Source organism: Bos indicus x Bos taurus, chromosome 13, assembly GCF_003369695.1.
Source record: "Bos indicus x Bos taurus breed Angus x Brahman F1 hybrid chromosome 13, Bos_hybrid_MaternalHap_v2.0, whole genome shotgun sequence".
In the NCBI taxonomy this organism is placed as follows: domain Eukaryota; kingdom Metazoa; phylum Chordata; class Mammalia; order Artiodactyla; family Bovidae; genus Bos; species Bos indicus x Bos taurus.
In genome coordinates, this window is record NC_040088.1 from 57,681,814 (window position 1) to 57,705,785 (window position 23,972).

General features: G+C 40.8%; 1 protein-coding gene across 1 annotated transcript in view; it reads left to right on the top strand.

Moving 5' to 3' along the window:
- PRTFDC1 (phosphoribosyl transferase domain containing 1) overlaps positions 1-23,123 on the top strand; it is a 102,636-nt gene extending 79,513 nt beyond the window's left edge. The window contains 6 exon segments of the mRNA XM_027559939.1: positions 1,625-1,690; positions 13,232-13,249; positions 14,576-14,682; positions 15,166-15,212; positions 19,306-19,382; positions 21,837-23,123. Coding sequence (XP_027415740.1) covers positions 1,625-1,690; positions 13,232-13,249; positions 14,576-14,682; positions 15,166-15,212; positions 19,306-19,382; positions 21,837-21,884 — 363 coding nt within the window. The 3' untranslated portion in view covers positions 21,885-23,123.
- The last annotated feature ends 849 nt before the right edge of the window (positions 23,124-23,972 follow it).

The window sequence follows — 23,972 nt, forward strand, 5'->3', positions numbered from 1 at the left end:
ATTGGTAAAACTATTATATTGGTTGATTGGCTTTTTTCTTTTTTCCTTTCTGATGACCAGTGCTGTGACAATGTACTTCTAGGTCTAGACTCTGAATTGCAAGTGACAGAATCCAATTCAAACTAACCCAAGAAAATTCCTTTAGGGGAATGAACTCCCTCCCCAAAAGAGGCAGGGCCTTCTTGCCAGAATAAGGGAGAAAAGCACTGAACTGGCCAAAGCAACAGCAGTAACCGAAGATACTTCCTGGCTCAGCACATCATATGTCTATTCCCTCTCTTGGTGTCTTCTCACTTAGGTTATCATTCGGATGAAGGGACTGCAGTGTCACCGCAGTCTTGCTTGATCATGAAACCAATTGCATATAGGGTGTCCCCTTCAGTTCCTCTAATGCATCTTTGCAAGGAAATCGGAAAATAAGTTGCTTGCCTTCTGTTACCTGTTCTGCCCCCATGTTATTCTGTTGTGATATTTACTAAGAAACAACCCATATTTTATTGTGTGTGTGTGTGTGAGGTTTAATTGAGGCAGAATGATGTCCCGTATATAAATACTGTGAAAAGGAATGCTTATAATCTCTAATAGGACTTAAGTGAAAAGTCTCTTTTTTTTAAACTGAAGTATAGTTGATTTACAATGTTGTGTTAGTTTCTGGTGTACAGCAAAGTGATTCAGCTCTATGTATACATATATGTGTGTGTGTTAGTTGCTCAGTTGTGTCTGACTCATTGTGACCCACAGACTGTAACCTGCCAGGCTCCTCTGTCCAGGATTCTCCAGCCAAGAATACTGGAGTGGGTAGGCATTCCCTTTTCCAGGGGATCTTCCCAACCCAGGAATCAAGCCCAGGTCTCCTGCATTGCAGGCAGGTTCTTTTACCATCTGAGCCACAAGGGAAGCCCATATATATATATACACACACATATGTAATATTCTTTTTCAGAGTCTTTTCCATTATAGGTTATTACAAGGTATTGTGAAAAGTCTTCTAAATGGGATTCTAGTCTCATATTCCTGAATTCCAGAAAGTTCCTGAGGCTTCATCATCCTTGTGTCACGATCTAAGTGTAATAGTTCTTGATCTGTAGCCTTTTAGAATTGCCCTTGATACAGATAAGGGATTGGACCCACATTGGTAGTGAGGAGAGGGGGTCTATAACCTCTGTGGGAACCACAGTCTAATTGTTCCCCATTGCAGGGCTGTAACTGGGGCTGTTGGCACAGCTGACAAACGCTAGGCCCCCTCCCCAGCTCCCCCCGCCGTAGCCCTAACCACCCCAGGGAAGTCCGGGAGCATGACTGTCTTCTCCAATTCCATCTGCCTCAGAATAGGCTCGGGCACCTTCCATGGTTTTATTTTGTTCCAAAATTAGATTTGCTTGTCCTCTCCCCACTCCCTCCATCCCCTCTCCACACAGCCTCGGCTATCAGCCATTAGGATGCTTTGTCTCAAACACGGTGGCAGGAGACTGGCTCTTGGTAACCATAGGCAACCATGAATCAGGACCAGCTATTTGTGCTATATTTGCAAGGCACAATCCAGCTCCTGGCTGGGTAGATGGGGAAACGTGCTGTATACAGCTTTTCTTGTATAGTAAAATATTATCTCCCCCTTTCCGTTTAGAATGACCAGTCCATGGACGAGATGCACATCATTGGAGGCGATGATCTTTGGACTCTGGCTGGAAAGGTTTGTTCATGTGACTCTGCTTTGTGCCCACTGAGGCCTGGGTGTTGCAGGGAAAACAGTAACCTCCATTTCAGGTCAGCGCTGCAGTCCATTTCAGACACTCTCCTGGGTTTGCTAATTCATGCAAATGAATGTGTGGATCCTTTTAATGATTCCTCCTTTTATAAAACACTCCTTTTATAATGCTTCCAAGGCCTGACTCAGACCAAATCTTTCGTCTCCAAGCTTCCTTCCAATCTTATTTCAGACAACCTCACATTACAAACCCCCCTTAACACTCCTTCTTCTCTTTCCCATTTTTTTTTTTCCTACTCACACTTTCAGGTACCTCCTGAAAGGGAATTCTTTTCCTTTATTTGTCTGATTTTCACCCTTCATCTCCTCCTGGGCACCAAAGCACTTTATTAAGACATTTAAACATGTTTGTTGAAGTGTTTAAAATTTAGGCAGGGAATTAAAAAAAAGAATATCTAAAGACTTTTTCATTTTTCAACACTTTGCCTCCCCCCCCAGCGCTGTCCCCCATTAAAAAAATGTATCCCATGAGATTTTGAGGCAGGCGCCTCCAATATTAACTTGGAGATCCAAATCTGCCAAAGCTTAGTAATTACATGAAAAACTCTGGATTCTGACAGAAATCCATGCATTGGGAAGGAAGAGTGTTTCATCAAGCAGATGGTCTGTGCAAGTGTGACCTGAAACGCGAGTTTTGCCATGAATGAAAGCAACACAGAATTTGTTTTTCTTCAGCTCTCCTGACATTATCTAGTATTCATTATCCCTGAGCAACTTAAGCTTTCTAAGTGAAACGAAGCAGTCTGTTACACAAGCTTAATCTCGTATCTGCAGTTGTTCCTGGTTTGCAGTGCCCACCTGGGGAGGGGATGGTAGCCATATTTAATAAAAATGTGTATAATAACACTAGGAACATTGAAGAGCCACAAGGACTAACTGCAGAACAGCTTCCTTCCTCTCCTCAGAAGATAGCTTAGCATCTGAGTGTTAAATTGCTACCTAGTAGTAAACTGCGTCCTACAGAAACTGGAATTCACTTGTTGGTGTTAATGTATGTATCACGAGGCCGCCATTTGATGTTACTACATCACTGTATAATCCTGGAAAGATTAAAAAAAAAATCAAAGCTATTTCCAGAAATTCATAACTTTTAACAACCCTGGGGGTTGTCTTTAAATGATATCATTGTAGTGCTTTGTTGTATGACATTGCCTTGAAGTTTATCACATAGGAGAAATCGTGTGCCTTGTGCATTCACCATGGAGTCTGTCAAAGTGGCAGCTCGAAGAATCCCAAAGGAACGCCAGAAAAAAAATTGCACAGAAAAAGGGCAGTGTTTCTCTCCTGCCTTCTAAAATCATCTTGTATTTTGTTTTAAAGTCATTTTTCCTCTTATGTGAGCACTGGATAGTCCCTTCCTTTAGGAGGTAGAGAGAGGATAATGGTTCTAATTTTTTCAAGGAGAGACTGAGAAGAGATTGAAGAAAGGGGAGTTTCTTCCTGGGGGTGGAATGAGCAAGAAGGGGTGATAAGGCTGTGCCTCAGTTTCCCCTTCTGCAATTACTGCAAAGACCATCCCCTCATGAGAAAATAGACATCGTGGAAGTTCAGGCTAGGAGAAACAGCAAACCAGCCAAACAGTAAGTCTGAGCAGAGGTTGGCTTCAGTTTTTTGCTAGCACGACGAATGATTTGTCCAGGTCACCAGGTAATGTTACGTGGTATCTTTCCAGTCGCTGTGTGTGCAGAGATATATGCATTCAAATTCATGTCAAGTAGAACCCCCTGGGCTTCTTGGGTAAATATTTCTAAGATATATTTAGCCAGATTCTCAACTGTCATGACAGCTTAAGATTCTGCAGTTCAGGGTTCCTAGGCTCACATCAGAAGTCAAGTAATGAACCAGTATAGACCACACTCTGTTCTCTCAAATACATCTTGAATCTGTCCATGTCTCTCCATCTCCATGGTAACATTCCAAGTCTAGACCTTGCTACTCAAAGTGTGTTCTAGGGCAGGTGTCAGATAAACTTTCCAGGTTGGGGCAGGCAGTAAATATTTTTTCAGTTTTGTGGCCCATACAGTCTTCTGCTGCAGCTATTTCACCTTGCTGTCATAGCACAAAAGTGGCTATTTGCAATAGATGAAGTGCAAACAAATGGACACGGCTGTGTTTCAATAAAATTTTATTTACAAGAAACACGCGGCAGGCCAGATTTGGCCAATCAGCCATAGTTTGCTGACCTTTGGTCTAGGAACCAGCAAGGTCGGCAACTCCTGGAGACTTATTGAAAATGCAGTACCTCAGATCCCACCCCAGATTTGCTGAATTAAGTCTTCATGTTAACAAGGTGCCCTGATGATTCTATGCACATTAAAGTTTGAGAAGACTGGTCTCTAAGGCGAGACAACCTCTATCCCTTTTCTGGGCAGCATGAGCCATGCCTAACTAGTCTCCCTGAACTTCTGCCTTCACTTAACTCTTGTTAAGATGCTCAGTTGTGTCCGACTCTGCAACCCCATGGACCAGGCTTCCTTGTCCTTCGCCATTTCCCTGAGCTTGCTCAAACTCATGTCCATTGAGTCAGTGATGCCGTCCAACCATCTCATTCTCTGTCGTCCTCTTCTTCTGCCTTCAGTCTTTCCCAGCATCAGGGTCTTTTCAAATGAGTTTGCTCTTTGCATCAGGTGGCCAAAATATTAGAGCTTCAGCTTCAGCATCAGTCCTTCCAATGAACATTCAGAATTGATTTCCTTTAGGATTGACTGGTTTGAGTTCCTTGCAGTCCATGGCACTCTCAAGAGTCTTTTCCAACACCACAGTTCAAAAGCATCAACTTAACTGTTGCCACCTCTCAAACCAGTCTCCAAGAAGCAAAGGGATTTTCTTAAAATACAAATTGGATCCCATCACTTGCCTACTGAAAACCTTTCAGCAGCCTGTCAATTAGGGTTGTCAGACTTAGTTTAAAAAAAAAAAAAAAAAACAAGATGCCAAGTTAAATTTGAATTTCAAATAAACAATGACTAAATTTTCAGTATAAGTATGTCCCATGCAGTGTTTGGAACACACTTGGACTAAAATGTTGTTCTTTATCTGAAATTCAAATGTATCTGGATGTCCTATATTGTGCCTGGCAACCCAGTGCTCTGAGATTATAATCCAAACTCCTTATCACAGCCTAGAAGACCCCGATGATCTGGCCCTGTCTCCTTCCTGACATCATGGCACACCGCTCACCACCTCCTCTCTGGCCATCACCACACCGGCTAAGCTCCTTCCTGCCGAGACCCTGGACAAGCTGTGACCTCTGCCTGGAGTTCACTTTCCTCCCATCCTTCAGATTTCAGCCTAAAGACTTTTGTGTCAGAGAGAGGCCTTCCCTGAGTCTCTAAAATGAGCACAAACTCCTCCCCCCTAAGCCCCTGTCCCCCTATTCTCCATTAGCCTCTGTATCAGCACCCTCTTTCCACTGAAGCCCTTTCCATAATTTCTGGTGTTTATTTGGGGCTTATTTTTCATTTGCCTATTTCCCCACCAGGATGTGGAAGGAGTGGAGGAGTGAAAAAAAAATTCACTTAACTTTCCTTCTCCTTAAAAGAATAAAGGCTTTAATATAGCTTGCCCTCCCTACCCCTTCTTTAGCTTTTCAGAAATAGGCTGTCCATGAGGAGTTTGAGAGAACTATAAAAACAAATTTCAGGAATTTCCCTGGCAGCCCAGTGGTTAAGACTTTGCGCTTCTGCTGCAGGGGGTGTGGGTTCGATCATTGGTTGGGGATTAGGATCCCCCATGCTGTGCAGTGCTGCCAGAAAAAAAAACTTCAGAGGCCCTCTAGCATCTTCCCATCACGTAGAATTTATACCAGCTGGGGAAAAACTTGAATGGCACATAGCAATGGGCAGGTCCTTTTTTAAATGGTGGTAGAAGAAAGTCTGAAACTGCAATAAATATCTGCCTGGGATGGAAGATGTGTTGGATGAATATCTGCATTGGAAGGTTTGGTACAGGTCATCATTTAACTTTTCCCTTCTCATAGAGTAATCACACGATTTCTCAATTAAAAAATTCACACTGAAGTTACATTTATCATTATATTACTACTCTACCATGAACTTGTTCTTGTGTTCTCTTTTTTAATGCTCAGCATCCAGGGAAGAACATTTAGGGGGTAGGGGGCCTTTCCACACGAGACTGTTCCTTGAGCTTAAAGAAATCCAAAGAAGGAATGATTTCTTCGGATTATAATTGTCTTAGAAGAAGGTGAGGTTTTATTTGGGACCAGAAGGTCAGGGAATAGCGCAGAAGAGGGAGAGAGAATAAATAGCATGTGGAATCGGGGAGGAAGAGAAGAAAACAGCAGAGCCAGAGAACAGGAGTGGCCCAGTGTGACTGAAGGAAATTCATCAAAAAATAGCAAAATAATAATTTAAAGAACTGAAATTGGATTTGGTTTATAGACTATATCGGGGACTTCCTTGGCAGTCCAGTGGTTAAGACACCTCACTTTCACTGCAAGGGATGCAGGTTTGATCCCTGGTTGGGGAACTAAGATCCCACATGCCACACGGTGTAGCTAAAAAAGCAAAAAGCCAAAAAAAAGAATACGTTGACTAATGAGTGTAACTTGCTCAGAAAAGCAAAGAGGAGCCACAGAAGTTGTTGAGCTGAGGTGAAATCAAGAAGCTGTGTTTTGGGGAAATCACCTGACAGGAGGGCAGAGGTAACTGAGAGAAGAGAGAGACTCCAGGGAGAGAAACCAGGGAGGAGATGGTGTGGTTTGAGCACTTGAACTTCAGGAGTGAAGTGGCGTGAAGCAGAAGGAGTAGCTCTCTCCGAAGGAGCAGGATGAAGTCAGTGATTCCTGAAGGAGGGAAGGTTAGAAAATCACCTGTCTAATTTTCCATGTGTTAGAAATCCCATAGATTTACCGTGTCACTTAAGTTCTCTGCTGCTGCTGCTGCTAAGTCGCTTCGGTCGTGTCTGACCCTGTGTGACCCCATAGACGGCAGCCCACCAGGCTTCCCTGTCCCTGGGATTCTCCAGGAAAGAACACTGGAGTGGGTTGCCGTTTCTTTCCCCAGTGCATGAAAGTGAAAAGTGAAAGTGAAGTCGCTCAGTCGTGTCTGACTCTTCGCGTCCCCATGGACCGCAGCCTACCAGCCTCCTCCGTCCATGGGATTTTCCAGGCAAGAGTACTGGAGTGGGGTGCCAAAGCCCTCTGTAGATGCTCAAGTTAAAATATTTAGGAAATGGAGACTCTAGACAGCCCACATTCTCCTTTCTGTTTCTGGGCTTCTTTTATTACCTCTTCTTCCTTCCTTTGTCACTTCCTTCCTTCCGGCCTCTCTCTCTTTCTCTCTCCATCCTTCCTTCCCTCCTTCCTTCCTGCCTCTTTCTTTCTTAAAAGCAAAAGGAAGAAAGCTCCCCAGAAAGGCTGGCTGAATCATGGATCTAAATAGGTCAAGGCGGCTGAATAAAGAGAGCCCGCAATGATTCAATAGTTCCTTCAGCTCCCAGCGTTAAAAGCGTTTCGTTTGGGTGTTTAAGCTGCCTGCACAACGCACTCTCTGGCTGATTTTTTTTTCAAAGTTGATTTAATCCTAGCACTTCATAAAATGTGTGTATCCATTAAAGCAAGGCGATTTTATTCATGTTCAAGAGAAATCTCTGAAAGGGTGGAATAAAACCCAAAAGCACAGAAAAAGGCCCAAATCCGGCAATGGGCAAACATAGATGTGCAGGTTACGTGTGAGATTTCAGGAGACCTACCACTGCACCCACCCCCCACCTCAAAGAAGTTTCTAATCAAATGCCGGAAATGAAGCATCAGAACCTGCCGAAATTTCCTCCTTGCCTGCCTGAGCTATTTAAATCATTCCTTTCTATTGCATCTGACTAGGTTGAGAACAGTCATGGAAATGCCCAGCGACTGATGATTCTGGCAGTTTTGTGAATTATCACATAAAATGAAATGCTGGACTGCATGCCTTTCTCCATGGGGTTTATAGTCACACTCCCACGCAGGCTCAGGATCCATGCTTAGCTCACCATCACTCCTGCCATCGTCCCTCAGCAGGGCGCAGCCACAGCCACCAAAATACATTGCTGCAGATTAGACTGTGGTGTGCTGATCGCTTTACATTTTAAAAGACTAAAAGGAATAACCTATTTAAGAAAACCATTCTGATTTTCATCAGTCTGTCCTTTCTTTTCTTTTTCTCTTTTTTCCTTCCTTCCTTGCTTTTTGTTTAGGAAACCCAGAGGGATGAGCTTCCATCAGGATCATGAAATAGCAGAGATAGGACACGCCGTGGAGGTTCCCCATAGGATTCTTGCCTGCAGCTCCCAGGCTGCAGATTTCATTGGCTTTCTGGGAGGAAATGAGCTAGGTGTGATGAGATGACCACGACAGTAACTGGCGAGCATCTCAGATTCAGTGATGGGAGTCAGCAGATTGGAAGTGTTTAAAGAGGCACAGTGTGTTCTGAAAAAAAAAATTCCCAAGGCAGCCCACTCAAGAAAATGGGAACTTTAGAAGATTTCTAAATGCAAAATTAAAAGCAAAAGACATTTAATGATAGCTCAGTTAAGGAGGAACTGTATATCATTAAGGAGAAAGATAGAGGGGGTATAGGATGAGCTAGAGACAGAAAGGAGGTCAGAATTGTTGAGTTGTTCCACAGGCATTTCCTAAGCACCTACTACATAACAGTTTCCATGTTATATACTGATAGTATAAAGATGGGTTAGTCTTCCTCTCTTAGCTTGTGTTGCTAATCTTGGTCCACTAAAGGGTAAAGAGATGAGTTTTCTTAGATAGTATTGAAAAATGCTTCCATAGTTGGGGTAGTCACTTTCTCTCTACACTTGGGCTACTTCTTGTTTTGCAAGGCAGAGCCAGTCTTCCGAAGGTATTAAAGTCATTGCTCTTGTTCAGGGTAAGCTTTCCACACAACAGGCAGGCCACTGAAGATCCAGGAGTCAATTCATGTAACACTAATGAAAGAATTTGAAAACATAACTGATGTTCTATAAAGGAAAATAAATATATATCTGATGGTTGCTCTGTAAAGCCAATAAAAAACTCTTAATTTTCTGCTTAATCCCCTTTCAATAGCAGATGGTTTTTCTGTATTAGTATTCTCTTGCTCATCATTTTTGATCCTACTAAATAATTTTACGTTTTTAGTACTGTTCCTAACACAGGGTTGTTACAGATTTTTTCAACCTGTTTGCTTTCTTGATCCTCCAAAAATCCTTTGAGAAAGACAATTAAACCATAACTAGTCAATGTTTTCCTCATTATAATCCTTCTAAGAAAGAAGAGCTTAGAATGGGACTTTCCTGGTGATCCAGTGGCTAAGACTCCATGCTCTCAATCCAGGGGGCCGAAGTTCAATCCCTGGTCAGGGAACTAGATCCCACATGCCCCAACTAAGAGTCTGTATGCCTTAACTTAAAAAAAAAAAAGAAGAAGAAGATACCACACTGAAAATTGAAGATCCTGTATACCACAACTAAGAACCAGTGCAGCCAAGTAAATATTTTTAAAAAGATGAGCTTCCTGGGGGAAAAAAAAGGGGGGGCAGGAAAAAGTAAGGGTTATTCCAGTATTATAAGACAATGGACTATGATAGGAAAAACAATTAAGAACTTCAAGAAAAGTAAACAAGCTCTAAAAAAAGATATAGTACACTACTTGACTTATTAGTGGGAAAAAAATGTAACCTGTATGAGAAGATACAGTCATAACAAGGTAACATTGGGGCACGGGGAAAGGAAGGGAGATAGTGTGAAAGAACATAGTAAATAGATGGTGTATCAAGTTGTGAGAGTGAGAAACAGAAGTACAGAAAAAGAGACTCTTCTAAATTAAAGGACATTAAAGATCATTGCATGTTCTTAGATTAGACAAGCCAGCTACAACAAAAGCCATTTGAAATACATATATACTTATGGCTGATTCATGTTGTTGTACAGCAGAAACCAACACAATATGGTTAAGCAGTTATTCTCCAATTGAAAAAAAAAAGCCATTTGAACGACAACTGGGGAAATTGTCCTGGGAAATCTGGTGAATGTGTAATAAGTTTATATGATATTAAGAAATGTGGGGAACTTCCCTCACAGTCAGTGGTTAAGACCCCAACTTCCATTGCAGGGGGCACGGGTTGGATCCCTGGTCGGGGAGCTAAGATCCTGCATGCTGCCTGGTGCAGCAAAAAAGTAAAAAAATAAAAGAAATTATTGTCAAATACAGAAATGTGGTATACATACACAATGGAATTTTATTAAGCCATTAAAAAAATAAACCAAGGAAATCCTGCCATTTTCAACAACATGAATGGACCTTGAAAGCATTATGCTAAGTGAAATAAGTGAGACAGAGAAAAACAAATTCTGTGTTGTCTTACCCATATGTGGGATCTAAAACATAATAAAACCAAACAAAAACCAAAATCACAGGAAAAAAGACTAGTTTTGTGGTTACCAGAGGCAGGGAATGGGAGCTGGTCATAGGTACAAATTTTCAGCTATAATAAAAATAAGTACTACAGATGTAATGTATAACATGATAACTAGTTAACACTCCTGAGTAATATAGGTAAAAGTTATTAAAAGAGTAAACCCTAAGATATGGCAGAAACCAACACAATATTATAAAGCAGTTATTCTCCAATTAAAAATAAATTGATATTTTAAAAAAGAGTAAACCCTAAGAGTTCTTATCACAAAGAAAAAAAGTTTTTGCCCCTTTTCCTTTTTCTTTGTATTGTGTCTACATGAGAGGGTGGATACTGACTAAACATTGCAGTAATCATGTCACAGTGTATCTGAGTCAGAGCATCATGCTGAACCCCTTAAACTAACATAGTGAAGTATATCGGTTATATCTCGATAAAACTAGGAGAAAATGAAAAAAAAAATGAAATAGATTGTTGTCATTTTTGTGTGTTGTCATTGTTGCTAAGTCATATCCGACTCTGTGACACCATGAACTGCAGCATGCCAGGCTTCCCTGTCCTTCTTTATCTCCCAGAGTTTGTTCAAACTCATGCCCGTTGAGTCGATGATACCATCCAACCATCTCATCCTCCGTCGTCCCCTTCTCCTCCTGCCTTCAGTCTTTCCCAGCATCAGGGCCTTTTCCAATGAGTTGGCTCTTCACATCAGGTGGCCAAAGTATTGGAGCTTCAACTTCAGCATCAATCCTTCTAATAAATATACAGGGTTGATTTCTTTTAGGATTGACTGTTTTGATCTCCATGCTGTCCAAGGTATTTTCAAGAGTCTTCACCAGTATCACATTTCAGAGGCATCAGTTCTTTGGCACTCAGCTTTCTTTATAGTCCAGCTCTCATATCCATACGTGACTACTGGAAAAACCACTGTTTTTGTTAGATGCACTAATAGTTTTGCTAGATGAACTAATATTTTGGATACGCATAGTATAAAATGCCATAACTTCAGTATAAACATATAAGCATTTTGAAATACTTTTATCAGTTAGAAACACATCAATATCTAGAAAACTTTAGACTTCTCTATTTTATTTTAAACGTGTATACATTACCTTGATTTTAAAATGTGTTTAATTAAGTTTGACACTCTATCTCTGGATTTATGTCTCTCTGAATTCTAATTCCCAGATATCACTATGTCTTGTAGTTGAAGCTAATCTCCTCAAGAATGACTCTTGTTTTGCAAGGCCCTGAACTTTCAAAAACCAGATTTAATTATGTTCAGTGCACTTCATTTAATTAGGCAAGAATGCGGACTAACAGTTTTAAAAGGTTTTTCATTGTAAGATTGAAACAAAAAGAGATTGTGAACTAGGACGTTAAATTAACCAAGTATTCTTCCAGTGTTCTGGTTGGCTAATAGGCCTCAATCAAACTAAAAATGCACATCCTAACTAGTTGTGATGGATTGATGGTTAATAATATAGCAAACGCATTGAGGATACCAAGGGGACTTCTCCGTCAGTGTGATCCATGGGGTATACTGTGGGCATGACCTATTTTTAAAACAGACAAAATAATCTTATATTTTAATGATAAAATTAAGATTCTTTCATGAATTTAATGAATAAAATACTAGAAAGAAAAACACTTCCAGAAAGATATTCCACCTAAGAATGCAGTTGACACATAAGGTAGTATAGTTCAGATTTAACAGAGTGGTTGGTTGGTTCACGTTTCATTATTTAAATCTCTTTTGCATGAGAGATAAGATAGCCAAAGTGTATGGTTTGATAGAATTTTTAAAGTAGTGTATGAATCATAGGGATAAATGAAAAGTTATCTAAAGAAAGACATCATTACATTGAGGAGAATATATAGCATGTTAACACAGTGGTATTTTAATTTGATGGGGCAATATTGACATGTGACTACAAATCCACTTATTGGTTAATTTTGTCATTAATAAGTATAATTAGTTATTGTTCCTTCATTCACAAATAATTACTGAGCATCTGTTTGCAGTATTTGTGCTAGTGGCTGAGACTATGAAAGTAAGCAAGAAAAATGTGATTCCTTCCGTTCCTTGCAGAGTTGATAGTCTAATAATAGGTATCATTCAAGAAGTTAAAATGAAACATAATCTGTTCCTAGGGGAGAAGCAGAGGGATGCCTTAAAAGCACAGAGTAAGGAGTGTAACCACATCACTAAAAATATAAACCAAGCATCTCCCCTTCCTTGGGATTGAAAATCCAAGAGTAAATACCAGATCCCTGGTGATTGTGGTGGCTACACTGGTGTAGGGGTGGCCCCACTGAATATAGGATCCTTCTGCCCAGTGCTGTCTCCATTAACAATGCTGTTTATCTGGGAAATTTGGTGAGGTTTGTATCCCAAAGGACTCAGAGGGGTCACTTGCCAGGATGATGGCGGTCGGATGACATTATGGATAGTTCTTCAGACAGGTAAAGGATCTAAAATCAGCCGGCTTCCCTGGTGAATCTGGGAATTCACCAGAATTCCCTGGTGAATCTGCCTTCTATGCAGGAGATCCTGGTTCGATTCCTGGATGAGAAAGATCCCCTGGAGAAGGGATAGGCTACCCACTCCGGTATTCTTGGGCTTCCCTGATGGCTCAGATAGTAAAGAATCTGCCTGCAATGCGGGAGACCTGATTTCGATCCCTGGGTTTGGAAGATCCCCTGGAGGAGGGCATGGCAACCCACCCCAGTATTTTTTCCTGGACAGTCCCCATGAACGGAGGAGCCTGGTGGGCTACGGTCCATGAGGTCGCAAAGAGTCACACGTGACTGAGTGACTAAGCACGGGACAACACTAACCTGAATATAGACACCAATATTGCAGCATCCGTGATTCCAGCAAAACTGGAAAAATAAATCTGGAAGTCCTGGATTATCTCCAAGCATTTGGGTTAGATGGATGGTGGACGACCAGCTAAGTTAACTGTGAAATTCTAACTCCAAGCAAAATATGTGTTTATCTTATGAGCCAGATTTGCATCATATTCTAAATAGTTTTTTTTTTTTTTTTTAATTTCAGAATGTCCTCATTGTTGAGGTAAGCTGACTTTTCTTTATCCATACCTGGAAGTTGAAAGAATCTAATGTTGAGTTTCTAAATATAGACCTTGTTATCAAATTGGCCAAGGATTTATTGAATGCCCACTGCATGCAGGCTTCTCCAAATTTACAGGATAGGAGTTAACTAGAATTTGACTTGAAATAACTTAGAATGGAAGCTTTGCAATAATAGTTGTGTGGTATTTTATCCTTTTGTATCTAATGCCACCCATGTCTAAATTGGTTCTTAGATCTATTTGTAAATCAGACATTTTCACAGAAGAGAAAACTAGCCCACAGAACCAAATTTTTTTAATAGAGAAACCAAGATTGGCCTCTCACCCTTAATTCCGTGTTCTTGCTAATGACCTCTAATGACTTGAAACAATCCTCCCTTCAGCATCTAAATCATAAATAGAATCAGTGTAAAAATTTGCTATCCAGGGGAAAGATATAATTTAATTTAATTTGTTTTTCTATTTTTTTTTAAAGAAGAAAAGAAAAGAGAAAGAAATAATGGGTCCTTTAGCCCAGCAGGCCTGTCTTATCAGCTGGCAAAAATTCAGGGGAGCTGTTTTTGTCGCGCTTTTGTTACAGTCGCCTGGGTGTGCCATATGTATGTGCCGTTCTGGCTCAGACAAAACCCTTGAAGTAGACCCTCCAGCGAAAGGCACTGCCCGACCCTGGCTAAATTCAGACCTGTTGTTTTGATAATCAGCTCCAGACAGCTGATTTCTGTCCCACGGACAATCAATTTCGCCTGCCCATTGTGCTCTAATTGTGCAGCAGCTCATCAGCCAGGGTGAGCCTCTGCTCACAGTAGCCTCGTGCCCTCAGAGCTCACAGGCTGTCACCAGCTGCTGTCCACATACATCTCACTTCCCAGCCATCGAATCTCCTATTAAGTGGGGAGAGTATGTGAAGGGGGAGCGGGGGAAGTGTTTATCTGTCCATTCAGCATACTCAGATGTGCATCCCATGTCCATGAAAATTCATGTGCCCCGCGTTGTGTTACATTACCTCAGGGCCAAATTTAGTCCTTGAATGCGCATGCACGAGACCAAATGCACTCGATAAAGAGCCCCACATGCTCTCCAAATGCTGAATGTAGCCTTTTGACACAGCTCAAGGATTCTAGGAGGAAACAGTCACCAACATATTCCCCCCAAACCCAGCTTCCAGAAAGATGCACCTGTCTAAAAAATATAACCAGCTCTGCCTCCTACTTGGACTTCTAATTTGATGGCAATTCTAATTATGATACATTATTAATAAGGACTAGACTCATCTGTCTGGATGAAAAGCCTTTTAATGCAGCCCAAAGGCATCTGGTTGAATTTGTCTGTCCTCTTCTATTGGAACTGGGAGAACCATAAAAGCCTTGCTCAGTAGCATAGAGAAGTACAAGCCCAACATGATCAAGGTAGCCAGGTGAGTACCACATTCACGTCATCACTGCTATGTCTTTCCAAATCTGCCCAAGAGGGATGCTAACACAGGACGCTGGTTCCAAAGAATGCAGTCCATTCCAAACCACTAACCCTTTGCCCTCGGGCATTAGGGTTTGACCACACTGAACAAACAGCCCATTTGACAGCTAGCCTGAGAGAAAGGAAGGGGGAGAGGGCATGCTTTGCTATGTATCTGAGCCCCTTTTTCCAATGCCTCTGTTAGCTGTTTCCAGGAGCAGCTGGCTGAGCCCCTGTGCCCACGCCCCTCTCCCTCCCTTTTATCCAGAATCTCACTGATAAGGAGACATAGGAGGGAATTCAAGGCTGTGCTGATGCCCCACATGCTTGAGGGGGAAAAAAAATGCACGTTTCAAATATATATTTTAATGATGTTCAATTCTATTTGTAATTCACAAACATGTTACCTGGATCACTGAAACATTTTTTTTTCTTTTAATGGTAGTTTGTTGGTGAAGAGAACACCTAGAAGTGATGGCTTTAGACCTGACTGTAAGTGTTTGAGGCGGGGCGCGGTGGTTGTTGGTTGTTTATTGGCTGGTGGTGGTGTTTTGTGTTTAAGACTCTTTCCTTTCCTGGTTGTCAGCATTCCATGTGAAACGGAAGCTATAAAAGATTTGATGGCTCCATAAATGCTCTGTGTCTCCAGCAATAGAACCCTCTACAACCAGGGGTTTTCATTTTCTAATTACACCTTTCGCAGGAATTCTGTTGTGTACATTCGATGTTTTTATTTTTAGGTTTTTCTAAAATCTTTGCACCTTCATTCCTAAGAACTCAGCTAAAATGTGGGTTTGGGGGTTGGAGGGAGATGTGACCCTCCAACCCTGGACTGACTTGGATGCATGGGATTCCTGCCTTGGCCTCTGTCCCCACCTGTCTGTCCTCTCTGTGTCTCTGCTGGACGCAGAGAGGCACTGGGAAGGTTGAGGGGTTCTACCATCTCTAGGAACTGTGAGCAGACAATGCACAGTGCTGACCTTCAGCAAATCGGAATTTTAGCACACAAAGGGAAATCCGAGACTCTGCCCCACCATCTCCAAACACAAATATAACCACACAGAGAATTAGAGCAAATATCTCTAGATACCATCTTCACACTTCACTTCAGACATGTGTTCTCAAGGAGTTTTCTCATCTAAAGCAGTTTCCTCCATCCTCCCCAGGATACGAATAGTTGTAATGCCAGAAAGGATAAACAAGCTGCTTGATTATTTATTATTCTAACACTAGAGGCGATTTTTTTTTCACTTGCATAGGCAGACTTCGGCTGGATTTTTATAACTTACATTTGCACTGGGATAATTTGGCTACAGTTCTCATCAGCAAGCTGAACAAACATTAGCACGAGAAGCATGCTATGGATGGGTAATGTGCCAATGACATTGAACCAGTGATTCTTTATTCTGAAAACAAGTTGCATTCCTGGGTGGATGTCTTAAATCTAGACAATGTTAGCTCTGGCCAGATAGACCCAATAACATGTTCCTGTCTAGTTATTGGTTTGGGGAATATAATCTGAATATAGTTAGGGTTGGACAAGGTTAATAAACAGAAATCTTCCAAGGAAATAATCTAAGATACTATATAGAGAAAATTTCAACTGAAGTTGAAAGACATGCACTTCAGAAATATCCAACTAATTACAAATTTCTTGTGTCACAGCAACAGTATTAATAAAATAATAGCTAGCACTAGTAAGAGATTTGGAGAAGGTGATGGCATCCCACTCCAGTACTCTTGCCTGGAAAATCCCATGGACAGAGGAGCCTGGTAGGCTGTACTCCATGGGGTCGCTAAGAGTCGGACATGACTGAGCAACTTCACTTTCACTTTTCGCTTTCATGCATTGGAGAAGGAAATGGCAACCCACTCCAGTGTTCCTGCCTGGAGAGTCCCAGGGACAGCAGAGCCTGGTGGGCTGCCGTCTATGGGGTTGCACAGAGTTGGACACAACTGAAGTGACTTAGCAGCAGCAGCAGCAGCAGCAGTAAGAGATTAATTTTTTTAATTAAAAAATTAAAGTGTAATTGATTTATAATGTCATGTTAATTTCCTGGTGTGCAGCACAGTGCTTCAGTTATATATTTGGATACACGCATGCATGCTTGGTCATGTCCAACTCTTTGCCACCCCATGGACTGTAGCCCACAAAGCTCCTCTGTCTATGGGATTTCCCAGGCAAGAATACTGGATTGCCATTTCCTACTTCAGGAAATCTTCCAGACTCAGGGATCGAACCCACCTCTCCTGCGTTAACAAGCAGATTCTACCACTGAGCTACCTGGGAAGCCCATTTGTATACATACATATTCTGTTTCAGATTCTTGTCCCTTATAGGTTATTACAAATTAATGAATATAGTTCCCTGTGCTATACAGTAGGTCCTTATATATGGAATCTAAAAAATAAGTTGCAGATGAACTTATTTACAAAATGGAAGAAGACTCACAGACATAGAGATTTTGGCGTGTCTGACTCCGTTTTAAGAGCTGCAAAGCGATGAACATGTTTAATCCTCACAGCTTTCTCTAAAGTAGGTGCTATTGCTGTGCCCATTTTACAGATGATGAAACTGAACCCAGCCAGGTTAAAGAGCTTGCTGGGTCACAAAGCTGTACGTGTACAGTCACTGTTGAGCCCAGGCAATCTGATTACTATCATGGCTCTTACTCTTGCACTCCATCTGTAAGTAGCATCTGCAATCGCAAATATAAGGGTAGGAACTGCACTCACTTACCAGCTAGAGACCAGTCAACTCTTTCCTGGCTGTTCTCCTGACCTGCTGGTTCAAGATTCTTTACTCCATGACAGCTTTGAAGGCTTGACCTTTGGAACCAACTTTTCCCAGTCTGAGTTGCCCATGCCCATTGTAGAGATTGCGTTACTCGCTGTAAAGTCATCATTATCTTTACAACCAGGGGTTCCTGGGAGTTGCTAATATTCTTTTAGCTAGCTCAGAATCTTTGTTTTTTTGTCTTTCTTCCCTATTTCTGAGGCTTTGTACTTCTTGGTCCTTTTTCATAGTTGACTTTCTCCTCTGTGCTCAATGACACTTGTATCTTCGGACACCTTTTCTTCTGCTCTGCTTCTCCTCTGATTATTTTTCTCAAGAAACCTACAGTTTGGAGGGCTCAAAAGGGCTTTCTAACAGTGACACACAATGCAATCCTTAGAAAAACAAGTCCCTCCCCTCTAGCACTTTCTGCGAGCAGTAACCAGGTGGTTTCTCCATGTGAAAGCATCCTTGATCAGAAGGACCAACGAGGAGGTGAGTAGTCAACCACAGAGGTAACTTTCTCTGTGCTGTAAGTCCACTGGCTATGCCAAAGTACTGTTTTGTAAAAGTAAGCAAGTACATCTCTCATTTGTAATACTATAATAAACTAACAGAGGATTCCCCAACACTGGAAAGAATTTGAAAAATCACTGGGCTATAGGCACATTTATTCAGTTTTAAAATCTGAGGAAGAAGAACTATTTCATGCTCCTTAAGAATCCTTTTCAGAGACTTCCTTCGGTCTAGTGATTAAGACTTTGCCAGGTTAGATCCCTGGTTGGGAATCTGAGATTCCCACATGCCTCATGGGCAAAAAAACAAAACATAAAACAGAAGCAATACTGAAACAAATTCAATAAAGACTTTTAAAATGGTGCACATTAAAAAATCTTTTTAAAAATTCCTTTTTAATAAAAATCATCTTTCAGTATATTCATTTTTTTACTTAACCTGAGTACCTTAATGGGCTGTGGCTCAGTGGAAAAGAATCTTCCTGCAAATGCAGGAGACGTGGGTTCGAGCCCTGGGTTGGAAAGATCCCCTGGAGAAGGAAATGGCAAACCCACTCCAGTATTCTTGCCTGGAAAATTCCATGAACAGAGGAACCTGGCAGGCTACAGTCCACGGGGTCCCAAAGAATCCGATACAACTGAGTGACTGAGCACACATGCACAGTCTCATCCTGCCTGCGGTGGAGACAGAGAGTTAATTGCTATCATCTGCATGTGGATTCAAAGACCAGCCTTGGAGCAACCCTCAGCATGTCTTCCTCAAGCTGAACGGTCCTGTCTCCTTTCACCTTGTCTGTCAGGTTTTGCTTTCTAGCCCTTTATCCAGCCGAGGACACTGAGTGCGGTGGGAGGATGGCTTCCTATTGCAACAGCCTGTCCCTATTCACATATTACAGCATTGGGATGCCTTCTGATTGAACTGCACTTCATGCTTTTTGCAGTGTTTCCTTTGGCATGATATCGTTGGATACTGCTTGCTTTGAAAAAGCAGTGCTATATGCCTGACTCAGGCATACTTCTTGTTTTCCACGGGGCATCCTGAGCCCTTTCTCAGCTCTGTCTACAAGGATTGCAGTCATTTTTCCCTGTCTGTTTATTAGTTTGTCCTGTCTCCCTGAGTAGTCACTCTGGCCCAGGTCCTGCTGGGTTCATCTTACGCGTTGTCTGTCACTTTTCTCACTTACTTCTGCCTAATGGAAGGTCCTCACACTTTAAGTGCTAACAACAGCTTATGGTGGCTTTATTTTTATGTTATTTAAATTGTGTTCTTTTTCCCCTCCCTCTCTCTGTTCAGATGCTGGATTTGAGATTCCAAACTTATTTGTGGTGGGTTATGCCTTAGATTACAATGAATACTTCAGAGATCTAAATGTAAGTCTTGCATGCAAATCCCTAACTCCGTTTTCACAAGAACATTGCAATGATACCAATTTAACAGATTTTAAAAATAGCCATAGCCATAATGAAGACATATTGAGTGTCTTCTGTGTCAGGAATGTTCCGGGCACTTGGCATTCTTAGTCTCAGTGAATTCCCACCACTGCCCAGCAAGGTTGATATTAGGATGATGGAAGCAGTTATGATTGTCTCTATTTTGTACGAAGGAAATAAGCAGAAAGACAGCTTGCTGCAGAGTTTTCTCCATCGTCATCAACTGTGTCTCCATTGACCATACTAACAGTCAATACTCAATAAACTGTTTAGTGTCAGTGCTTGAGATCTAGAAGCCTCCAATTACACTGGCTTGTAGCTCATAACTCTTTCCCCTTGGGAGAAATGGCTATAGACATGGACCCTTAGGTGTGTGACCCTGACCACTGCTGAATGATCTGGAGATAAACATCTAACCCAAAGTGGACCAGTCTGTCTCTCTCCCCTAGAATTTAGAAACTTAAACCAAGAGCCACAGAGACCAAGGGGTTTGGGGCCTAGGCCTGGGCTGGTTTCTGGAGCCTGTTTCTGGCTTCCAGTTGCTGCACTCCTCTGCCTTTGCGAGCTACCCCAGTCTCCTACCAGTAATAGCCCCCTGCACCCCCCACCGCTTTGCTTACGTTAACCCAGCGCCATTTCTGTTGCTTGCCATCAAAATACTTCTGACACATTTCTGGCTACCCAAAAAGGATCAAAGGAAAGTCAGTACCTGTGTTTACTACAGCTGTTTCTCTGTTCACTGTAGAAGCTGTAACTTCACCAGTAGGATATGCTGTCTCCACCACTACCTATATTCCACAACCCTCAGCATATATCTCGTTGTTACAGACCTACAAAGCCAGGTTCAGAAAAGAGCTCAAAACTCAGTGAAGAAATTTTTGCCTTAGTGGGTCTCTTTAGATTTTACAGATATCTGCATGTGTACACATATATGTGTATGTGCATATACATAATATGTATATGTATACATAATGCATTCACATACAAATACATACACATATAAATAAATACATATTGGGTTGGCCAAAAAGTTTGTTCATCTTTTTCCATAAGATGGCCCTGGTAGTGCTTGGTTGTTTTTAACTTCATTCAGAGCAGTTTTGTTAGATTGTATTGTGACAGCTGTCATATCAATGTGCATCTTTTTTAAAAAAAATCAAAATTGGTGAATTTTTGTGTGACCATTTTAATAGTGAAGATGGAAGAAAAAAGCAACATTGTTGACATGTTATGTTTAATTACTTCAAGAAAGGTAAAGATACAACCGAAACGCAGAAAAAGACTTACGCTGTGTATGGAGAAGGTGCAGTGACTGGTGAAATGTGTCTAGTGCAGTTTGCAAAGTTTCGTGCTAGAGATTTCTTGCTAGACAGTGCTCCATGGTCGGGTAGACCAGTTGAAGTTGATAGCCATCAAATCAAGACATTAATTGAGAATAATCAATGTTATACCATGTGGGAAATAGCCAGCATACTCAAAATATCCAAATCAAGCATTGAAAACCATTTGTATCAGCTTGGTTATGCTGATCACTTTGGTGTTTGGGTTCCACATAAGTTTAGCAAAACAAAAAACCTTCTTGACCATATTTCCACATGTGATTCTCTATTGAAACATAAGGAAAATGTTGTCTTTAAAACAAATTGTGATGGGTGATGAAACGTGGATACTGTACAATAATGTGGAATGGAAGTGGTTTGAGGGCAACCAAAGTGAATCATCACCAACCACACCAAATGCCAGTCTTCATCCAAAGAAGGTGATGTTGTGTATATGGTGGGATTTGCAGGGAATCCTCTATTATGAGCTTTTCCTGGAAAACCAAACGATTCATTCCAACAAGTACTGTACCCAGTTAGACCAACTGAAAGCAGCTCTCAAACAGAAAATGCATTATCTTCCATCAGGATAACGCAGGATAACGCAAAGATGTTTCTTTGATGACCAGGCAAAAGCTGTTCCAGCTTAGCTGAGAAGTTCTGATACATCCACTGTATTCACCAGACATTGCATCTTCGATGCCCATTTATTTTGGTCTTTACAAAATTCTCTTCATGGAAAAAAAAAAAATTACAATTCCTTGGAAGGCTATAAAAGGCACTCGCAACAGTCCTTTGCTCAGAAAGATAAAAAGTTTTGAGAAGACGGAGTTACGAAGTTGCCTGAAAAATGGCAGAAAGTAGTGGAACAAAACAACAAATATGTTGTTCAATAAAGTTCTTGGTGAAAACTGTATCTTTGATTTTTACTTAAAAACCAAAGGAACTTTTTGGCCAGGCCAATTCATATGTATTTAAATGAAGAGTAATGAAGTAGGAGATATTACTGCATCCCATTTTCTGCACTTCTTATTTTGTTAAGAGGCTGATGCATTTAAATCCTTTATTGTTTCAGCACATATGTGTGATCAATGAACACGGCAAAGAAAAACATAGAGTCTAAAGAAGTAAAATTTTACCATCGCATCTCCAGATAACATCCTACTTAATGACTACACTCAGGAAGTCAGCATGTAAAATATGTCTCCCAGGCATCTTCACTCAGCAGGACTTAAAATGGAAAAAAAATTTTTTTTAATGAATGAGCTTTCTTTTCTGAGATTATAACATAACATAAAGAGTCCCAAAGGTTTTTAAGGAAAAGAAAGCAATGCTTTTATTTGACTTGTTCCAAATTAAACACTCCACCTTGTGACTCACAAGTTCAGTCCACCTTCACACCCCTGAGAAACTCCTTCTTTTGTTTTGATAAAGTCATTATGGTTGATTACTATACCCGCACCTACTTACTCAAATATTTTTCAGTTAAGTTTTTTTTTTTTTTTTTAGTACTTCATTTTGGTGATATTTCACAATCTTAAAACCCAGAAGCCTTTTCAGTGAACCTCTGAGCCCATATACTAGAAATGCAACTAGATTCCATACTAATAAAGAAGGAAAAGGACAATTTAATATAAATTTCTGTTTGCAGACTTCTGACAGGCCATTATGATCTGCTTTGACAAAGCCTCTCTGAACAGCAGCGTTCAGTGCATCTTAATGATGTTATGAAATGGGCCTTTGCCCAGTGCTCTTGATTGGAGCTTCCGGTATGTGATAACGGTATGTCATGTATGCGTGGATGTACTCAACTGTGTTTAATACTCTGAATTTTAAATAGAAAAAACACAATGGCAGCAAGGACCCTGGTCTCTCAGCAGCACTCGTTTATGCGCTTGAGACGTGAGCAAATAGCAAAATTGCGGGGGGGAGGGGAAGGTGTTTTCAGTGCTTGAAACTGGGCAAGTATAAATTGTGCTTGTATTTCCGTCAGAGGGCCAGGCACTATTATGTATTATCCTAAAGAAGAATACAGAGGCTGAATACTTTTTTAAGTGGCCTTATGAGGCTGATCACATAACCCAGTGCGCTACAGAAAACTAGGATACTTAAAAGTTTTTTTCTGAATAACATTTTTTTCCATTTCCACTGTTTTATGAGAGGTTGTCTAATTTATGGGGATTTTAATTGAAAATAAACTTGAGTGCCAGTAGAGCTGTTTTTTCCTCACTTCCTAAAAGGAGCAAATGCAAAATAAATAACTAAGCAGCCTTTGTTTGGTTCTGAACTGTATGTGGTGTATTGTTATCGGGTTCCAGCTTCCTTTAAAGTAATAAAGAATAAGAAAACTTGTTATGTCTCATAACTGCTTACTGTTTTTCTTCCGCCTTCACATCTTTTATATACTTGCAGCCAGTAAACTGTGTGTGAGCCAGTAGCTTAAATATACGGCTGCATATGTCTTCCCTGTGGCTTTATTTTTGTTAACCTGGAAAAAATCCAGTATATGCACCAATATAAGCAAACGATTAAGCCAGGCTTGATCTGCTGCTTTTTTTTTTTCTCTCTCTCTCTTCTTAAGCTTGTTTGTAAGAACAAGGAATTTGAGTTGTAGAAAGAAGATTTTCCTGCATATCTTTGTTCCAGTCAGAGAAGAAAATAAACCACACCCAGCTATCCCAAGGGGCCAGCAGGCAGAGGGAATTCTTTCTAGCTTTGTTCTACAGAAGAATCGGTATCCAAGTTATAGGTTGAAAATTCGGTCTAACTGGCCAGTTTCTTGAACTATCAACATGAATCTTCTATATATAATTTCCCACTATGCCACATTTATATCAGAGGACCTAGGAAAATCTAAAGACATTTGATTTTAAATATAAAATTAGCCAGAAAGTATGTATGATTGAAAGATTTTCTTGAAAATGTTGAATTTTAGTAAACATCAGTATCATGTTTGAGGACTGTAAGTTTATTCAGATTAGAAAGGAAATTGATCTACATCACAAGATTTTGAGAAGGAATTATGAGAGTTAATAGTGAAAAAGAAAAATTCATTAAACACACAAGAAAGGTAATCATTCCTGAAATGTTTTCCAGTCAGACAACATTTTAACAGTGATATCCAAGAACGTCATCTTGGGAAGAATATTATTTTCTTTTCTCTTGAAAACTCTAATCTGTTTAGTACCACTGAGTTTATTCAACCTAGACC